A 21,899-nucleotide genomic window follows, 5' to 3' on the forward strand; every position below is an offset into this window, starting at 1 on the left:
GCACAGACGCCATGAAACTTCTCTTCAAGCTAGAGATCCCAATGGAACTAGCAAGATTAGTGAAATTTGCCCACAAGGTGAAAGTTCTGCTATATAATGACTCAGTTAAAGACTAGAGACAAACTGTAGTCTTGATCTTGCGGTCCCATCTTTTCTTAAAGTAGTAACATCAGAATGTTTTAAAGAAATGATTATGTCTAATATATGATTAATAGTTTTGTCAGTTGAAATGATTATGCTTTATCTAAACTCAAAAAAGTGTCTGGACGGAGTGCGCCCCAACCAGCCTTTTTACTTTTGTTAACAATTTTAGTTAATTGAAACAATAAAAACAAACACAAACAAACAAACACTCCCTAAGAACCTTCAAAGTTACAAGACCATATTAATCTACAACTTAAACACGGGCTGGAAGTCGTACAGCTCAGGCCCATACATTTTAAACAAAATATTGCAGAATGAACAACAAAAATGCAGTAACCAGCTTAGTGAACTATGGGACAGGAGGATCTGCTCAAAGATACCAGTTTACTGAAAACCATAAACTTCCCGTCTATTTCTCCACTTGTTCATCCAACACACTGCTGAGCCCTGAGCCCATGACTCAATAAGGTAGGAATTAGTATGATTCTTGCATGTAAGGGATCCATTTTCCCTACAGTTGCCTTCTCTTTGTCCCATTAATCACTACGGTTCAATAAATATTGAAAACGCCTCTTTGTGTATTCACTGTATACGTTTCTGAGCACAAGAAAGCACCAGTGACTAAGCGGAAAGTTCGAAGTCTGTCACCACGGTTCCTGAGGGAACGAAGTTTCATGTTCAGTGGTTGCCAAAACTGTTCGCTCTCTGTTGAGGTTTAGAGGGGCTAACCGTGGCACTGCGAGCTAGCTGTTCCAAGGGACAACATATCCCACGGAGGTGCATGGAATCAGTCTGGCACCATCCTAAATGTATGTTGTCCGCAAACGTGCAGTTCCTACTGATTAGTGGAAACTACACAACAGCGCCTAAGTGATCCTTATGCGCAACATGGAAATACTTCCCACATAGAACCAATAGAAAGACAACACTTTTCCAACCTCACACCCTCCAAAGTGTAGCATGCAGCCCCTGTATTCAAGCACTTCAGCATCCCACACAGATATTAAGAACTACCTTCGTTGATGGTCTTGTGTTTCCACACTAAATACACTACTTTAATGAGGTTGTGCCTCAACTCACATGAGAACAAAGTTTGGAGTTGCGAGATGACTGAATAGCTAATCATACAGAGTACAACAACAAGAGAGAGAGGGTAAAAACACACTCTTAATCCCCCTGAAATAATAAAATTAAACAACAAAAGAGTATGGGAGAACTATAGAAGAGAGTAAAGCCAGCACACAAAATCAATCAGATTTGTTAAAAGAGCCCCCACTCACCAACCTGGTTGGTGACATGCTTCATCATTGGGCTCCCACCAGGGAGGTCGAATACCTCCCCGGTGTGCTACTATGCCTGTTTACAGCGGAGCTGGTGATTAGTGCCAATAGTTAAGAACGTGGGTGTTAAAAATTATTCTGCACTATCAGAACAAGTATCCATGGTAACTAAAACCTGCCTATTTCAACTACACTCACGTAAACAAGTGCTCCATCGGTTTACCCCTGCTCAAGGGATCACTATTCTAAATGCATTTGTATTATCCTGTTTGGATTACTGTCACTATTTACCTAGGCCTACTAGCTTATCTTGTTAAAAACTACAATTGATCCAGAATTTCAAAGCAAGACTGGCTACTAGGGCACAGAGCAGCTTCCACATTTCTCAAGCTTTGCCAAAACGTAATTCTCTGCCATAAAGGAAAGTTCTGTTTAAATTGCTCTTCTTAGTACATAAAGTGATATACCTACCAAGTCTTTGACCGCTCAGACCCAACCCAACTTCATTGTCCCACAAAGTTAACCGTAAGTCAGTCGGTGGCAGATCCATTTCTGCAATCAGAAATTTAGGAAAAGGCTGAAGACCTGGCTTTACCTAGGCCTAATTGAAGAAAATCCAAATAACAGCTGCAAGTCTGTTTATCGATATGTTTTATAAAGCACACGAATGCCAATGGCGTCTTGGTGCTGATATGACCTACTGACTAATTGCATCTCGATTTAAGAATCTGAATCGGAAGTTTATGACATGTTTTCAGTGGGGATTTTAACTGCAAGTTTGAGCCTGCCGTGGGCCCAGAAACCCTCCTAGAAGAAGAAAATCAAGCAAGAGGTATTCCACCATGCACAATGGCGGCAAAGCAAATGGTCCGATTGGTCTCAGGGCCAGGACTGAGGGCATGCAACAGCAGGTTGTCGTTAGACAGCCCGAGTGCATACACATTCAAAAGAGCAATACGAAGACTAAAATCGACAATATATTAGTGAGTATTAGCCTATGGAGTAACCTTATCAATTTAAAAGTAGAGCCAAGAGATGACTGGGTTCATTTTCCTCTGTACTTGTCAATGGAGGGCACATATTTTGAAATCTGGACTCTGGGGAAAAAGCTCTACCAAGAGTAACTCTCCTCTAAACCCATTGATTAGCACTAAAATGGTCTTCCATTATTGGAAACCCCGAAGCCATGGCAAAGATCTATAACACCTTTGCAGATGTATTAGCTGCTTCTACAAATACTGCCTCATGTGAGGTCCCTATTGTGCAAATACACTGAATTTTGGCCGAGAAACTAACAATCCTCCTGAGTAAAATCCCTTGTGAGCATGAGTCATTGAACACCATTAAATATTCCTCACATAATCCCTAGTTCACCAAGGACTGCTGTGTTGCAAAGCATCTATTGATGGCGGCTGTTCGGTCCAACAACATAGAAAATATAAAAGCTAGAAGGAAAAACTATAAGAAACAATTAGTGCAGGCAAAAAAGACTGGGAGGACAGCAATTGGAATGAATTGCTCAAGGCAGCAAAAAATAAGGATCATATGGGCTTTTGGAAACTATTAGCACAGGGAAATAAAACAGGGAACTCCAGTCTGGATCACTATCTGGACCCAGGCACCTGGTGAAGTCACTTTTCAGCCTTATATTTGAATGCTGCAGATCCAGTAAAAACTGCCAATCCTACGAATGGTATAAGTCCCGAGATAGTTGACTGGGATGAACTGAACAGCACCCCTTATTTCACACTAGATGATACAGTGGCAGCAATAAAGCAGTAAAGCAGGGGGAAGCCCCAGGTCCGCATAAGTTCCAAGGAGACCTGCTAAGACATGATAGTATAGTCTGGGCACCCTATGTAAATTTACTCTGCAATGCTCTGGGTGCAGGCGCACCAATACCTGAATCATGGCATGGGGCCAAAATAATTCCCATTTTTAAGAAGGGGACTCGCCAAGACCCCGCTATCTACAGGCCAATAAGCTTAATAGACACTCTACAGAAGATCTATGCAAAACAGATCCTATTTAAGCTTAATAATTGGCTAGAGGAAAATAACATTCTTTCTCAATACCAAGCTGGGTTCAGAGCTAGAACTAGTACAATCGACCAGGTCTTCAGATTATTGAGTAGGGTATAGTATGGAAGTATACTAAACTTAAGGGAGGCCATATGTACAGAGCCTGTATCGTAGATCTTAAGGCTGCTTTTGATCTCATTCCTAGGAGCTCATTGTGGAACTCCCTAAAAATCCAGGGAGTTCCCGATGCCCTTCTGAGTCAAATAGTAAACCTCCACAAAGATAACTATGCAAAAGTCAGAAGGAGCCCGCGGGGCGAACTTACTGAGGCAATTCCAATTAAAAGAGGAGTAAGAGAAAGGATGTGCACTGGAACCAACCCTCTTCTCACTATATGTAATCATGTTGTACAACATCTTCAGGGTTGTAAGCATGATTCACCAAAGTTAGGAGGGGTGCCAGTACCTGCCCTACTCTTTGCAGATGGCATAATTTTAATATCACAAACGCCCAAGGGATTGTAAAACCTTTAAAACTGCTTTAGTGAGTACTGCATGGAAAAATGTCCCGAAATAAATTCAAACAAAACCAAATACATGGCCTTAAATCCGCACACATCTTTTAAGAAAAATATAATTGTTGGAAAACAAAAACTGGAATGTGTGTCCAATTTTAATTACCTGGGTATTACCCTCAATATTAAATTGTCATGGAAACCTCAGATGCTTAAATGTAAGTCCATTTTGGTTCAAAATTCCATCGCAATTGTGAAAAAGCAACAGGAAAGTATATCTAAAGCAGTGTCACCTGCCTTGAAAGTTTACAAGTGTAGGGCGCAAGCAGCAACCCTCAATGGTGCAGAACTTTGGGGCATTATTAGTCAGAATACGCTTACTGTGGAAGAGAATAAATTCATAAGGATGCTGTTGTAGCTCCCAGTACGCACACATATGGTCCCCATTATCCAAGATATAAATCTCAGGCGAATCTAGCCCTAAGCCATTCTAAGACCCTGGTTGCTTTGGGTCCGTCTGTGGACCATACAAGAGCTCAAACACTATAAAGAGGGGTTAATTGAGGTATTGAGACTTGATTACAATGTTACAATTCCTTGGCTTTGGCATGTGCACAGTTGGTTTTTCAATCTAGGCCTAAATAGTTATTGGGATAATCCCTATTCATTAACACAGCTTTAAAAAAAAAAATCTTGAATAACATCCACTGGTTGTATACTCAGGATAGTCTGTATTCTAGTACAAAAGGAGGAAGGTTGACCACGCAGGTTCTCTCATTTGAAGTATACATCGATGAAATACAACCCCATTTAGCCAAGTCCCTGTATGGAATATGCTACTTACCAGTATGCATCTGTTCTTGGCATGTAGAGCTGCAGAGTTGTACACTTAGCATAGATCGCCATCTGGTGTTGGGCCCGGATGTTTGCAGTTTGTTTTTCTTCTTGGACAGTCTTTGGAAGTCACGAGTTTGGTGACTCCTCCTTCGGTCCGTACTGCGCATGGGCTTCGGCTCCATCCTCAGATTGTTTTTCGCCAACAGGGAAATGATGGAGCTTGGTAATCACAGTGAGAAACCCATGTGTGTAGTATCTAAATAAGATGTACTGGAACGGATACAGGTAGCCGGGGAGGCGGGTGGGCGTGTACAACTCTGCAGCTCTACATGCCAAGAACAGATGCATACTGGTAAGTAGCATATTCCGTTCGAGGCATATGAGCTGCAGATTGTACACTTAGCATAGATTATATAGCAGTACCCAACCCTAGCGGCGACCACCGGTATCCGTTGCAGTGGTTTGAAATAGTGTCTTTAGTACAGCCTGGCCCACTCTAGCTTGCTGCTTGGAATGCACATCTACACAGTAATGTTTTGTGAAGGTGTGCGGTGTAGACCATGTGGCTGCTTTGCAGATGTCATCTAAGGGTATATTCCCTAGAAAGGCCATAGAAGCCCCTAACTTTCTTGTAGAATGGGCTTTAGGCGGAACAGATAATGTTCTTTTAGCCTTTTGGTAGCAAATGTGTATGCATTTTACAATCCACCTAGCTATCCCTGATTTAGAAATGGGGTTGCCTTTATGTGGTGGAGAGAAGGAGACGAACAATTGTTTAGTCTTCCTGAAGGGTTGCGTTCTTTGTATGTAGTATAGCAAGGCCCTTTTTACATCGAGTGTGTGTAAGGCTCTTTCTGCAACAGATTGAGGTTGCGAGAAGAAGACAGGTAATTCCACCGATTGATTGAGATGGAAGGGGGAAATGACCTTGGGCAGGAACTTCGGATTTGTGCGAAGTATGACCTTGCTGTGATGTATTTGTATGAAGGGTTCCTGTATAGTGAACGCTTGTATTTCACCAACCCTTCTAAGGGAAGTGATAGCTACGAGAAAAGCTGTTTTCCAGGTGAGAAACTGTAGCTCGCATTTATGCATTGGTTCGAAGGGCGGACCCATTAGTCGTGTAAGAACTAAATTTAGATTCCATACAGGGGAAGGTGGTGCCCTGGGAGGAATTACTCGTTTAAGGCCTTCCATGAAGGCTTTAATAGCGGGCACTCTGAAGAGTGATAAATGCTGTCTGTTTTGTAGATAAGCAGCGATCGCTGCTAGGTGTAGGCGTATGGATGAATATGCCAGGTTACACCTGTGAAGATGGAGCAGATAGCATATGATGTGCTGTATGGATGCATCTAAAGGGTTGATTGTATTGTTACGGCAGTAAATAACAAATCTTTTCCACTTTGCGGCATAACATGCTCTAGTGGTAGGACGTCTGGCTTCCATGATGATGTTCATGCAATCAGGGGGAAGGTTAAGGTATCCGAATTCTAGGATTTCAGGAGCCAGATCGCCAGGTTGAGCTGAGCTGGGTCCGGGTGCCTGATTTCTCCATGGTTCTGGGTTAGGAGGCATGGGGATAGGTGCAGTTTTTGATGTGGTACCACTGATAGTTGTAGTAGCGTGGTGTACCACGGCTGCCTGGCCCACGTCGGAGCTACCAGAATGAGTGTGAGGGAGTGCTGTTGTAGCTTCCTGACCACTAATGGAATTAGTGGGAGAGGTGGAAAGGCGTATGCAAATCTGCCTGACCAGTTCATCCATATCGCATTGCCCTTGGACAATGGGTGTGGGTATCTGGCGGCGAAGCTTGGGCATTTTTTTATTTTCGTGGGTGGCGAAGAGGTCTATCTGAGGATGCCCCCACTGTTGGAAGAATGGGCGAAGAACTTGTGGATGCAGTTCCCATTCGTGTAGTTGTTGCGTTTGTCTGCTGAGCAGATCTGCCATGGTGTTTTGTACGCCTGGAACGTGTTGTGCCAGGAGAAAGATGTTTTGGGGAATTGCCCATCTCCATATGCTCTGGGCTAAGCGGGAGAGCTGGGGAGAGTGTGTCCCCCCCTGTTTTTGGATATAATACATTGCAGTCATGTTGTCTGTGCGAATGAGGACTGCTTTGCCCGAAATCTGTTTTTGGAAAGATTTTAGGGCTAGAAAGATCGCCAAGAGCTCCAGATGGTTGATGTGGAGCAATTTTTGCTGTGGCGTCCATAGACCTTGCATTGTGAGGTGTAGGAGGTGCGCTCCCCAGCCGGAGAGCGATGCGTCCGCTGTTAGAATCACCTGAGGAACCGGGTCCAGGAACGGCCGCCCTTTGGAAAGGTTTGTGGTGTTCCACCACTGCAGAGAGTGATGTGTGCGGCCGTCCACCAACACCAGATCCGTCAGCTGACCCTGGGCCTGGTTCCACTGTTGTGCTAGGCGCTCTTGAAGTGGACGCATGTGTAGTCTTGCATGGGGCACTATAAAGATGCAAGACGCCATCATTCCTATGAGCTTCATGAACACTCTTGCTGGAAGAGAGTGTTGGGGAAGGAATGTTTTACGTAAGGCTTGAATGCTTGTGATTCTGGCTGAGTTTGGATAGGCAATACCTTTGGAGGTGTCTATAGTGGCCCAGAGATATTGCTTTGTGTGAGATGGTATGAGGTGGGACTTTTGGTAGTTCACCGTGAAGCCTAGCTGGTGGAGCAGTTGGATGGTGCTGTTTGTATGCTGCACGCATTGGTGGTAAGACGCGGCTTTTATCAGCCAGTCGTCTAAGTAAGGGAAGACGTGAATGTGTTGACGTCTGAGGTGTGCTGCTACTACCGCTAGGCATTTGGTTAACACCCGTGGTGCGGTGGTGACCCCGAAGGGGAGAACCGTGAATTGGTAATGTTGCCCGTCCACCACGAACCTGAGGTATTTCCTGTGAGAGGGGTGTATTGGAATGTGAAAGTATGCGTCTTTCAGATCCAAGGTTGTGAGAAAGTCTCCCTGACAGAGGAGCGGGAGGACTTGTTGTAGGGTGACCATATGGAAATGGTCTGAATGTATGTAGGCATTTAGAGGCCGGAGGTCCAGAATGGGCCTGAGGGTCCCGTCTTTCTTTGGTATTAGGAAATATAGGGAGTAAACCCCTAGATTTTGCTGATTGATGGGGACCTGCTCTATAGCGTGTTTTTGGAGGAGGGAGAGTACCTCCTGTTTGAGCAGTGTGGAATGTTCTTGAGACATTGGGCGGTGCCTTGGTGGGATATTGGGTGGGGTAGATGTTAGCTCGAGACAGTACCCTGACCGAATGATTTGGGTCACCCATTTGTCCGATGTTATGGACTCCCATGCGTGGATAAAGTTTTGTAGTCTGCCCCCGACCGGAGTGGGATGGTCTGGGGGGAGCGGAGGGAAGTCATTGTGTGGGCGGGGTGGCAGAACGGGTGTTGTTAGTTTTGCCCCTGCCCTTATTGTTGTTGCCTCTGTAACCACCCCTTTGGTTGCCCTTTGAAAAGGTATTTTGAGGAGGGGATTTGTAGGAGGTAGAGGTGCTATCGGTGGAGAAGCCTCTGCCTGTGCCACGAAAGGAGGAGCGTCGAAAGGAACGTTTAGAGGCTTGTGTTTGGAGTGCCCCCATAGACTTTGCTGTGTCTGTGTCCTTTTTCATCTTTTCCAACGCTTCGTCTACCTTGGGCCCAAAGAGAGTTTGTTGGTCAAAGGGGTGATTGAGTATGGACGCCTGGACTTCAGGCTTAAACCCTGAGATCCTGAGCCAGGCATGGCGACGAAGCAGGACACTGGTATTTATGGCTCTAGAGGCAGTGTCGGCTGCATCGAGGGCACACTTAATGGAGGTGTTTGTAATGAGTTTACCCTCCTGTATTAGCTCATGAGCCCTACGCTTGTGTTTCTCGGGGAGGTGCTGCATAAGAGCCTCAAGTTCGTCGTAGTGTGCTCTGTCATAGCGCGCAAGTAGCGCTTGTGTGTTTGCAATGCGCCACATGTTTGCAGCTTGAGAGGCGGTGCGCTTGCCAGACGCGTCTAGGAGTTTGGATTCCTTGTCTGGCGGTGGGGCTTCTCCTGAGGACTGGGAGTTAGCCCGCTTTCTAGCTGTAGAGACAACTAGGGAATCTAAGGGAGCAGGGCCCTTAATGTATGCAGGGTCTGTGGGTGTCGCCTTATACTTTTTCTCTATTCTAGGGTTTAGTACCCTGGCCCTGACAGGGTCTTTGAACACCTCTGCGGCATGCTTGGTGACACCCTTAAGCATGGGTAAGATAGAAGTGGATTTGTCCTGTATGTCGAACGTATCCAGTAAGAAGTCGTCTTCCACTGGTTCAGTGTGCATGTCCACCCCATGGTAGTGTGCTGCTCTCTGCACTAAATGATGGAACCCTAAGGAGTCCTCTGGAGGAGACGGCCTGGATGGGTATAGGTCGTCCTGAGGAATATCGGGTACATCAGGGTTATTGTAATCCTCCCATGGGTCTGGGGTCCCTGGTGGAGTGGGATCCATTGGGGCGTCCGCAGGATAATTGTCCGGGACCCCGTCATCCGGATCTGGGGACGGGGTCGGAGAGTAGTGAGGTAAAGGTGGCGGAGACTTGGGAGGGGGAGGAGGAGGTGGAGGAGGTAGAGGAGGCGGTAGTGGGGAGGGCACTCTGAGGGGAGAAGTAGCAGAGTCCTTCCGTTTGGGTGGTGGAGGAGGAGCCGGAGTATCAAGGCGTCTTTTCTTGATAACTAAAGTCAATAGCCCAGTCTTTGGATCTTTGGACAGAGTCTTTTGTAAAGGGTCTGGTGTAAACAGAGCCAATGGCGCCGAATCGTCCGTCGGCACCGGTGATTTCGGAACCGAGGGCTTCGATGGTTTGTGTGCGCCATGCTTTTTTGGGGCCTCCGGTTTTTTCGGCGTCGAAGGAGTTTTCGGCGCCGGAGCGTCGGTGCCGACAGATTTGTGTTTGTTCGGCACCGAGAGTCCAGGCTTCGGCACCGGTGGCTTCGGAGTCGAGCTGGATATTGCTTTCTTCGGTGCCGGATGCTGTTTTTCGGCACCGGGCGTCGGCTGGCTCGATCCCGAGCTGCCGTGAGACTTTGGAGGCTTCGACACCGGGCCCGAAGGTGGGGTGATCGAAGCTTTGGTCTTGGTTTTGCCCAGGCCGGCAGGCGAGGGAGTAACCTGAGTCTCTTTGGTTTTGGGCGCGGGGGTGGGAGGGGGCACAGTACTCACGGCCCGCTGCGCCGGTGTGATGTCCTCCACGTCGGAGTCGTCGGCCTCGGAAGCGCTGACGACGTCTTCTTCCTGCTCGGTGTGTGTTTGCCCCGAAGCTTCGGCGCCGTCTCCGAAGATGTCCGGTGGAGCTGCAGACGATGAGTGCGCCATGGTGCGTCGAGCTTTTCGATCCCGGATGGTTTTCTTCGATCGAAAAGACTTACAGGCGGGGCAGTCTCTGGCCTCGTGTTCTGGAGAGAGGCAAAGATTACACACCTGATGGAGGTCGGTGTGGGGAAATTTAGACCCACATTTTGGGCACTTTTTGAACGGAGTCCTTTCCATCGGCCAGGACCGGAGTCGAGGAGGGCCCGAAGGCCGGTGCCGATGTACGGGATGGAGAAAAGTGCCGCTTCGAGAGATGAAGATGATGATGAAGAAACTCGAAGAAACGAGGATTTTCCGTCGAGGCTGGAACCGTAGAAGTTCGAAGCCGGAGCACGAAGTATCACATCCGAGCCCGATGGCGGAAAAAAACAATCTGAGGATGGGGCCGAAGCCCATGCGCAGTACGGACCGAAGGAGGAGTCACCAAACTCGTGACTTCCAAAGACTGTCCAAGAAGAAAAACAAACTGTAAACATCCGGGCCCAACACCAGATGGCGATCTATGCTAAGTGTACAATCTGCAGCTCATATGCCTCGAACATAAAGTTCTGCTTTGATGTTTTACAGATCAAATTCAATACATCAAAGTGGCCGTGCAATAATATAAATGACAGAGAGGCTATCTGCACCTTATGTACACAAAATGCTGTAGAAAATGACCCACATATATAATTTTTCTGCCCAGCCTATACGATCCCTATTGAAACAAGCATTGTCGTAGCCAATAGGTCTCGCATTTGGGACATTATAAGTATTTATTTATGCAGCACAATATCCTTGGTGCAACAACAACTGTTACATCGCTAAACACTTATAAGGTCCCAAAGGCGAGACCTATTGGCTATGCCAATGCTTGTTTTCATGGTGCTTGGCAGTACAACCTGAAGGTCTCTTAAGCGTTTGCCTGCCTGGCCGAATTTCGCCTTCCTAATGTTATTCTTTCGAAGGTAATGCCCGTGTGCGGGCGGTCAGAGCCAAAGTGACTTGAATGGCTTTCCAGTGCGCGTCCTTCAGCAGGGCTCCTGCACGGACGTCAGCGGGGTCTCTCCTCTTCAGGTGCTCGGTTTGGTAAACCTTACTCAGAAGTTTGCTTGGCTAGGCGGTCGTGCCTGGTTAAAATATGCTAGCCTGGTTTCTTTATGTACCCGTGAGTAGAGAAGAACGTGGACTGTTCACGCCAAATATTTCACACGTATGGAGTAAGGGGAGAATGACTGTCCCAGTACCCAATTCCCAGAGGTGAATAAATAGCGTGCTCATACTTCAGAATTATGAACAGCTGTAGTTCTGTTTTTGGCCACTTGGTGGTATTAGTACTCTACTTTCAGAGGCAGAACACTGGCTAGGAATAGTGCGCCTTTCCTTTACAATGGGACACAGTTATGCATTAGCCATCTGTTTCCAATTAACGCGACCGCGAGACAGGCAAATGTAAACAACCGCGGGCGCGATAATTGGAAACAGATGGCTCAGCTGCCCGCTCCCGCAAGGTAGATGCTGTACATGTATGAGTACTCATTGGAAACAGTGCAGTACATGCACGAGTTTTCCAAAAAGTACAAACCAATTCCACGAGGTCATCTCCTAAGCAGCGCTTGTGCGCTGCGCTAGGCTCAACCTAAAAATGGATAAAACCAATTTGTCGTAACATGGGAATTGGGTCACACGTACAGGCGCTAAGAATTTTAAAAAGAGATACATCCCAGAAAATCGTTTTTAGTCTTAGTAGATATTTATTCGCCATAAATGTAGTTCGTAAGAGAAAGGGACTGAAATGTTAACATTAATTTTCATTTTAAATGTTGGTTTTAATATTGCATGCTGTATATAGACGCTTGTTCATATATTTGAAAGTGGACAATGTGGTCGATGCATTTGCACTCTATAATTTTGGGAATGTTCCTGCACTTTATTGTTCTTAAATTGAAAGGGTAGTCAGTTTTAAAATTCATAAGCAAAGTCCTACCCGAAAAGGGAGAAAGTGATGGATGCATTGCACTTTATCAACTTTTGGCTGTTTTTGACATTGCCTGAAAATTGAAGGGGCATTATAGTACTACTATCCATAAGTAATGTCACACATTTCTAGATTTTAACAAATTTTAAAATGAGTGTTAGGTATTCAGTTATGACTCAATATGTGTAGGATTGTAAGATCATACTGTACTATACATTCAACTTAACCTGTGTTTAAATGTTTGAAATTTTTTAATCTGTATCTTTGATGATTTTTTTTTTTTAAATAGAATAAAGATTTGTGACTGACTGATGTTTTATTAAGCACACAAATGCCAATGGCGTCTTGGCGCGGATATGACCTACTGACTAATTGCATCTCGATTTAAGAATCTGAATCGGAAGTTTATGACATGTTTTCAGAGCCATGATACTCTAGTGGTGTGATCGATGCGCTTTATAAAATAAACAAACATAGGCACACATAATATTGCATGTGCAATACCAAGGATCATAATACATTTGTTGAATTCTATCATGAGCCATAGAACACAGCTGCTTTGAGAAGAGCACTGTATAGAGTAGATGATGAAAATACATACATACCAAAATGAGTGTCCAGAGAACACATGCAAAGAAGACAACGGTCCACTACATCAGCAGAGGCAGCTGGTCCTCTGGGAGTGACACCTAGCTTCTCACTAGTCCTAAAAGAAAAGAAAAGAATAAAACCAAGTTAAACTTAAAGAGGAGAAGCGGGCCTGTTCAGAACCCGTTTCTATCACACAAGAGATCTACTCTTCTCAGACGGTGCTGGTCTTTTTGCTTACTACATAATACTGCTCTTCACTGATCACCTCACCTCTGTGATCAGGCGACAAGCAGAGCTGTCTCATGGAAAAGTCAAAATTCTGGTTTAACAGATACGCAATTAATGCATGTTGTGATGAAGAGCAAATGTGTGTCAGAAGCAGCTGTAATTTGCACAACCATGCAGGGAGGTTGCAAGGACCTAGCTTATAGTGGTGCCTTCACCACTCACTGAAGGGTGGTAGTCTCCAGAGCTGCTTGTGAGTTACCCCAATGCATACAACCACCTGGCTGCTGAGGGCAATGCACATTATCTTCATCCCACACCTAATTCTTCAGTAGCTTTGTAATGCCTCTTTTCATTCAACATGGACTTTGCAAGCACCACAGAAGCTCGCTAGTATTGCTTTTTGTGGCAAGACAGAAAATGTTGTATGCTACCATAAACAAGGCAAGCTGTACGGACTAATTTTCAGGGCATGCAGTGCCACCCTGTGGTTTTATTTAGGAGACCTTGAAGGGGGAGCTTTTAAGTAGTATTCCGAAGGAAAGCAGCAGTAACAAATAAGGAACTTTGATTATTTTTCATGCGATTGCTCATTCCAGAAGCTATACATCAAAGCTTGCAAAATCAGGCAGCAAACCTGAACATTTACAAGTATAGTCTTAGCGCAGTAGTCGTAGAAGCACATATCTAGCAAATGAGTTACGAAGAGAAATTAGAGCTTTCCTCAGAATGCTCTTCATATAAATGGGAAGATCTGAACCTAGATACACCTAACCACTTAATCAGTGAGCCTAATGAACAGGGAAGTGAAATGGTGTCTTTATTGGATTAAAGATGGCTCAGGTCCTTCTAGCATGAATCCTGTGCAATCTACTGATATCATAGTAAGACATCTCAACATATGAATTTGTCCAGTCCATTCTGAAAACAATTGTAGGTCTAATCTAAGATTGCATCTGTCTCCTACACCAAGAACATGAGCTACATTTTTGCTTTCCCAGACAGCCTGATCTCAGTTACCAGCTGCTGAATCAGCAGAAGATCAAAAGTACCACAGAAGTGTCAGAAAGATTCAAGATTATCTAGTGCCAATGGTTTCTTGCGGCAGTAGCCTATCAGTCACATGGACCCACAATGATTACAGGGACAGATTTACTTCTGAACAATCACTGAAGTCACCTGCTAATAAAGTTATCTCATACTGGGAGGTGTGAAGGCCTTGCGTTACCTGTACACAGTGCTCACGGTGGATGGGAAGTCTGCCTGAAGCTTGGTCATAAAATCCTCGGTCAGCCGGTGTACACTTGCCTTAGCAGAAGCCTGGGAAGGACACAGAGAAAGAAAAACACAATTAAAACCTGCTAATGGGAAAGCAACAGAACCAGTCTGGAACGCTCAGCCCTCAGACCATGTACAGAAAGAGGCTGAAAGCTCCTCTGTGGATTTAAAAGGTGCAGCAAACAGTAGGTACTGGTATATAAACGCCCTCTATTGCATGTTAAACAGGAAATCATTGTCTGTTCTCCCTCCCCTATATTTGTAAATGATGTCCAAATGGTGCCATCGATTCCAAGGAGGAGCCACCATGGATTCAAAAATCCCATATTGTATAGCACTTCCAATTTTTGGGAAATATATGCAAATTGGACAAAGAGGATATTCATTTACCCTTTCTCTCATAGCATGGTTAGTGCTGCAAGTCTGTATCGAAACCCAGTGCTTCCATTTTCACAGACCAGAACTTAGGTGCTAGACCACTGCCGTCATCTCTGATTAAATCGACTGAAATGAAGTTAAGAAGTGCACAGAACACAAACACTATGCCAATTCACTGGCTTTCATTGACCCTTAAATCACCACAGCCATTTCGGCTCAACTATTTAAACGCTGTTGGGGCAAGATATCTCTTAATCATTCCTCATCAGCGGTTGGCAAAGGAGTACTGCAGTCACAGAAACCAACCTAAGCTTAGCAACAGGAGCTGCTGCAGAGTTGGGGTTCAGCTGTTTGATCCTTTGAGCCCTGCCATTCACAGCTCAATAGTTACCCTAGCCCTATTCATCATTCCATTCCTGGAGTTGGGGTAGACACTGTAATTATTGTTGGAAATTAGCCCACTTTGACACACCCGACAGCACCGTTGTCAAAGCAGTCATCAGCTTACATGATTGAATGTCTGTTCATCTTGTTATGTTATGTTATGTTAAGCCGCACTTTTTGAGCGCACGGCTACCCCAGAAGGGTGTCCCGGAGCTTTGGCAAAGAGGCCCAGAGAAGCAAGAAACCAAAGGCAAAAACCTACTACCGTCACAACGGGTTACTTAGTAAAAAACAGAGTTTTCAACTCCTTCCTGAAAGCCAGGAGGTTGTTCGCTTTCCGGAGGGAGAGTGGGAGCTCGTTCCACAAGCAGGCTGTCACGTATTGGAAGGAACGACCTCCCATCCGAACACGTTTGACCACAGGCACCTCCATTATAGCCCGGTCCGCCGACCTCAGCAGCCTCCGCGGCACATAGAAAACAATACGCTTCCTCAAATAGTTAGGGCCAATTGCATGAAGGGCTTTAAATGCCAGAGTGAGGAGCTTAAATCTAATTCTCCCTGAAATTGGGAGCCAGTGCAGCCTAGCCAAAAGCGCAGAGGCACTAGCTCTCCTGGGCAGCCCATAGATAGCTCTGGCCGCCAAATTCTGAACAATCTGCAGTCTAGATAACAGATACTTAGGTAGGCCTGCAAAAAGAGCATTCGCATAGTCCAGGCGGGAGCCCACAAGCGCCTGGACAACCTTCCTACGATACTGCAGTGAGAGTAGAGTAAGAAATTTCCTGAGCATCTTGAGGATGCTGAAACATTTCCCTGCTAATCCCAGAATGTGTGGACGGAAAGATAGATCATCGTCAAACACCACTCCGAGATTTTTTACCTGAGAAGATGGCTTCTCTGGGGGGGACATGTCCTGGGGCCACCATGTCTTCCAGCCCGGATCAGGGGCACAGCCGAAAAAGAGCAGCTCAGATTTGTCTGAGTTGCATTTCAGGCTGTGCCGCTGAAACCACGCAAAGACTGCACTCAGACAGTCCTTGATTCTGCCGCCGCTGAAAGCCTCTCCCTTCCTGCAGGTGAATAAGAGCTGGGTGTCATCAGCGTATGTGATGACCCGGGCCCCAAACGCCTCTGCTACCTCCGCAAGAGGGGCCATATATATGTTAAAAATGGTGGGGCTCAGGATAGAACCCTGAGGCACCCCCACCTCCAGCGAAAGCATTTCGGCCGAGAACGGCGGAGCCCAGATCACCTGTCGGCGGTCGGCAAGAAAGGATTGAAACCAATCCAGCACCGTCCCTCGCAGACCGATCTCCCTAAATCTTGAGAGAAGACCTGCGTGTGGGACGGTGTCGAATGCCGCCGATAGGTCCAACATAACTAGCATAGCCTTTCCCCCATGATCGAGCGTCTCCCTGATGGCGTTGGTCACCTCTACCAGAGCCGTCTCCGTGCTGTAATTCGCACGAAAGCCGGACTGGGAATCATGCAGCAGTTTGTTGTTCTCAATAAAGGTGGTCAGAGTATGCTGAACATGTTTCTCCAACACCTTCGCCAGAGCAGGGAGGAGGGAGATTGGTCTGTAGTTAGCACATATCCACCCGCCCTGAGTCTTGTGTTTCTGCATCTCTTGCGCTTCTGTTTAGTGCTTACGATCAGTCTTTCCGCACTCGTGCTGGCCTGTTTCTCTCATGTTTGCAAGTCCATCTTGAGTTCATTGCATGCTTGTGCTTTGTCTGCACCCTGCTAGTGAGATGTCTCTCTCATGTTTTACTTTGCAGCTGGTGTCTACCTCTTGTGTGTCAGAAGCTAGTATCTCTATTTAAAGGGATGCCATTTAGAGTTCTAAATGAGAAATGGAAAGCAGGAACAGCATTACACATTCAAGACGAAAAAAAAAAAAGATACCGTAACACATCTGGACAAGGCCAATAAACAAAAAGCCTGCACCCTTCAACAAGCAATGAGCATGTTACAAGCTGCAATATGGGATGTTATACTGCCCAACTTTTAACATGGACAAGTTCCAAAAGTGCCATTACTACGCTCCACTTTGTCCAAATTCACAGACTGTGAAATAAGTGGTCAAGCTGGTTCTCCAGGCTAGCAGCGACTGAAGCTCCAGTCAAGAAACACCACATGCATGCACCGATAACAGGCAGACATACATCTACACATGTGTATGGGAAAGACTTGGGTTGAACGTCCAACTGTTCGTTCTCACCTTGGTGTCCAGACTTGGAAAAAAGATACTCTGCACACCAAACATGTGGTTGTAGTAGGAGATCTCCTTCAGTGAGTAGTCCCTCATGGGACGCACCACCACCACATCCCCATGGCGGTCATCGGAAAAACCCTGCAATAAAAAAAAGGAAGGAGTGAGATTGGATGCCATGGTCTTACCAAAGAATATATCCCCATTTATAAACTATCAAGGGGCAGAAACATTTGGATTTATCTATAAAAACTTGTTTTTGTGTCATGCTTGGTGTTGTAGTTCGCCTTTTATGTGCTGTGAATGGCTGGTGCAATTAGACCCAATTTGGTGGTTGCTCGGCAAACCAGCCTTGGAGGCCGGAGCAATAGATTGGCTCAGTTGTGGATCTAGGCTGTGGACTTCAGTTTAAATGGATGCCTGGCAGAGTGTTTCACTTGCTGTGATATCTCAACAGCAATGGCAAAGAACAGGTAATTGAAGCTTACAGATGAAAGCTCAGGCTGTACAAAATGCAGTCACCCCTGCATTTTGTCAGGGTGGGGGGAGACTGGGGCTTTTAGTAGACTGGGGATTTTAGGCCTAATCATTTTAGTTTTTAATTTATTGTTAATTAGTTAAAGCTATCACAATATATATAGAACAATCCATAAAAGACAAAGATATACACCACATCAATGCATGTAAACAATGTGTACTACAATCCATGACAGAAAAAAGCAACAGGACCCTACTTCCTCCAACTTGATTAATAATTGTGTATTTTGATCTATCACCACAACACCATCACAGGGGTGGACTCTCAATACTTTTTCATTTTAAAACTGATCATCATCAAAATTTCATTACTCTACCAGAAGGAAACTGCCCTTCTTAACACGATGAGCATAAATATTTTAGAACTCAATATTTAGTATAAAACAGTCAAAATCTTTCATTAAACACTACTCTAGGCAGCACTGAACAAGTTGAGTGTAAGACAGATGCGGAGCTCTCTAACTTGGGCAACACAATCTATAAATTTGGTTATACAGCCTATCATATGCCCATCATCACCTGTGCCACACTTACCAGGATTTATTATATAATGGTAACACGCAGTTTGCTAAATCCTGGTTTCAATATAATTGTATGACACTTTAACAAGGATAGAATAATATAAATTGGGGTGCAGCTATGAATTTATGCCAGGGCTGAACCAGTCTCCAAGAAAAAGCACTTCCTCTTTCTTTGCTGCTTAGCAGCCGGATGCATGCTTTTTCTTGGTAACGGTTTAATAATAATGTTTAGGTGATAATAAAGGTATGCACTATTTTTCGTATAGAGCGTGTGTCAATTCTATGGATTCCAATGTTTTGTTGGGATCTGGTGAACTTGCGTTAATGCAGACCGAGTTAGGGACCTGCAGCAGTCAGAAAGATTATTTCTGGAAGATCTCACTGTGCCGTCAGAGAGACTGGCACAGCAAGTAGCCCGAAAGGAGTGGGGAGATGCTTCATGGCCTGCGCCCTGGTACTGCGTAATCAGGACTAGCTATCTTTGTGTCTCATTTACCTCCTCTTCTGGAGAAGGCGAAAGGAGAGGACAATGTGCTGAGCCCTTCGCACCGCCAAACTTCGTTTTTCAGAATTCGTTCTTTCAAGTAGCCACAGGTATCTAGCACTTGCCAGCAATAATGTGAACCTTTAGTTAGGGTTGAGGAACGTATCACTTGTACAATTATCAGCAAGCCTGATATATACAAATTAAATGAGGTTTCAGTGTCTTATCTCACAGATGTATGCCTCGTAACCTCTTGTGTTGTGTACTTACTAGCTACCAGTCTGTCATTCTCTTACCTTCTCTTCACTGAAGGGACTAGAAGGTTGTCAAGTTGTTCTACACCACTGCAGTCTTCCCTTCTGTCCTAGTCCTATGCACATAACTGTTACTGTAAGTGTACTTGAAGTTGTAGCAACGGTAAACAGTGCCCATCCCCTACGCCAGACAGTGAGCAACACCCAACAATGAAGAATGACCTTTCTAAGCCTCATGACCAAACTGCAAAACTATACACTCTTGGTCAGAGAGGCAGCAGTAAGCCACAAGCTACACCACTCCCCATTTTCTAACCTGCACATGCAGCCTCGAATGGTCTCAACAACACAGACACCACCATCACCAGGACCAACCGTGTAGCCACCCAACACGCCACAAAGACACTCCAGTACATGCCTCCCAACTTTCTCCCCAGGTACCAGGGGGTAAAGCATCATACAGGAAGTGGTGCTAGCATCGGCAATCACCAACGGTAGCACAAACTCAAAAACCAGGTGCAAGGGAAGCCACGGCCGAATGGCAAGACACCAAGAATTCAAGAGGCACATCTAAGCAGTCACACCCGGAAGAGCACAAGCACGATTTGAGACTTCACTTCTACAGCTTAACAACCCGGCTGCCTCATTAATTCTAAGCCAACTAGCTTCTCACATCTGGGTGGATCTAACTGAAGTATTGAAACTTAGCTAATTCTGATCTATCTTTGTACCTCAAGTCTGGGTGGACCAAGTGGGGCATTTGCCCCATGTATAACCATTTGGGGGGTCTGACGGAGGTAAAATGGCCTGACTGACTGAGTCATCTCTGTATTGATTTTACTAGGGAGTTTATATCCACATAAACTTGAGCCAACTGTGCACATTGGTGGACATATCGGGGGTTATTTAGACCACACTATTGCTCAGGTACAATGGAAATCGCATATCTGGGGTATAGGTCAGGGATATGTGCGCACATCTAACACTCAACAACCTCTGCACATACATCTGGATGGATCTGGATGGATCGCACTAGGCATACAAGCCTCAGTAATTCTCAGCCCCTCTACATCTTTCATCTGGATCAACCCTATATGCAACCTTCCCCTCCCCGAGACCTACTAGGGTGTTTAGGCATGAGTAAAGTAAAATCACTTATACATATTGTATCTAAGGTGGAATTGAGCATTTTACTAAATGGTGAACCTAAAAGTGTATTTGAGAACTGAGAAATGATGTGCATCTTATCTCTGGGTTGACAAGTCAGGAGTATTCACTACCACTGAACATGACAGGGCATTTAAGACTGAATAAAAACCACTCACCTCTCCAACTTAACAAGGAGAGGTATGTAATACAGCAACCCCTAACAATCTAAGACACTTCTCGTGGCATCTGCTACCCTACGTTCGGTAACATATCTGCCACAACAGAAGCAGAGCACTTTGCTGGATCTCCTACATTGGAATAAACTTTTCCTTTTGGAAATACCCTAAATCAGGGGTCTTCAACCGGTGGTCGATCGTGAGCTACCGATAGCTTCTAACACCATTTCAGCCATGTTTTAAACGGTCTTTATGGTTTTGTTTCATTTGAGGCCTCTTTGCACTACTGGTCTGTCCTCATCCAAACCAGCTGCTCAAATTGGCTTAATTGAGCTTAGCTGCAGTGAGGGGGGTGGCGTGAAACGGGCCACATCATTGCCTAAACCCAGGACCAGCAATATTAGACTGCCAACCAGGAACCGCGCGGTCTGCTTTTTGCAGTTCACAACTACGCTTCCATCCTTAATGACCTGTGTGGCCTGTGTGGCCAGTGCGGCCACCTTGACGCCACAGATCAATTAAAAGGCCCGGGACTTTGGTTTGTATTTTGCGCAGGTGGTGCGGTAAGCAGGAAGGATTCTCAGGAACAGTACCTCCCAAAAAAAACATCTTCCAGCAGTTCTGTCTCTAACAATGATATGAGCAGAGGAACAGAGTGGCCTGACAGGGGCGGAAGGGAATTAGGGTGGGTACACCAGGGAAGGAGATCTAAAAGAGATAAACAACCAACCACACTATGCCAATTTGCAAGGCATCTTTCAAGTAAAATCATCAGTAAAAAGATTTTGAAAGGAAATTATATCACAACACAGCTGTGCATGGAGAAATAACATCAAATCATATATTTTAGAAGTGCTATGTGCACATACAGGTTGGTGGATAATAAATCTGCTACCTGCAGATCAATATACACTTGTGGATGTTTGAGAGTTAATAACGAGGAACATATGACCAGAAAATGCCCCTAACAGAATCAGACTGTTGACCAAACAGAATAATATGTACAATAATTAATGTGTGTACATGATTCAACAATTCGTGTGGACATCCCCATAGGATCATATGGCATCTCAAACGTAAGAGAGTATAAAGCTGCAGCGGGAGAAATATCACTCTCTAAGTAACCAGGCTTCAGTTTGCTTTGAGGAGTGTGCGCACTGCCTTGTTTTCCCTTTGGGTCTTTGCAATGTACCCAGCTCACACCGAAATTTCTGTCTCCGGCTGACCGTGGCTGCAATATGTCCCATGACAAGAGATGCTGCTACAGTTAGGTCGCTTAGAAATGTTCTCAAATGTCTGTGATAACGTCTAAAACAGTCACAGAACAAAAAGCTAAATGTGATAAATATACTGGTCACATGTTCAGCAAGATGCTCTGTAACAAACTGTACATATGGAAATTAGTCTTGAAGTCAATGAAGAGGGCTGTGGTGGTGGCAGGGTCTCTGAACTAGTTGCTTGGCCTTTAGAAGTAGCTCTTACTACAGAAAAGGTTGGAGACTGCTGCCCTAAACCGTATATTGTTCTAACCACAAATGCATACAGCAGATGGCAAACAAGATTTCTGTATCTGTGACACTCCCAACAAAAACTAATCA

General features: G+C 45.3%; 1 protein-coding gene across 2 annotated transcripts in view; it reads right to left on the reverse strand.

Annotated features, from left to right (window-relative positions):
- Window positions 1-21,899, reverse strand: part of CTU2 (cytosolic thiouridylase subunit 2) — a 150,708-nt gene that overhangs the window by 55,354 nt on the left and 73,455 nt on the right. For both annotated transcript variants that reach the window (XR_014972061.1, XM_085637871.1), the window contains exons 9-11: window positions 17,190-17,321; window positions 14,151-14,242; window positions 12,712-12,812 (exon numbers count right to left, since the gene is read on the reverse strand). Coding sequence is in view for 1 of the 2 variants with exons in the window: in XM_085637871.1 (XP_085493997.1) it covers window positions 12,712-12,812; window positions 14,151-14,242; window positions 17,190-17,321 (325 nt within the window). In the remaining variant the exon portion in view is untranslated. The remainder of the gene's footprint in view (window positions 1-12,711; window positions 12,813-14,150; window positions 14,243-17,189; window positions 17,322-21,899) is intronic.

Source organism: Triturus cristatus, chromosome 12 (assembly GCF_964204655.1).
Source record: "Triturus cristatus chromosome 12, aTriCri1.1, whole genome shotgun sequence".
Lineage (NCBI taxonomy): Eukaryota > Metazoa > Chordata > Amphibia > Caudata > Salamandridae > Triturus > Triturus cristatus.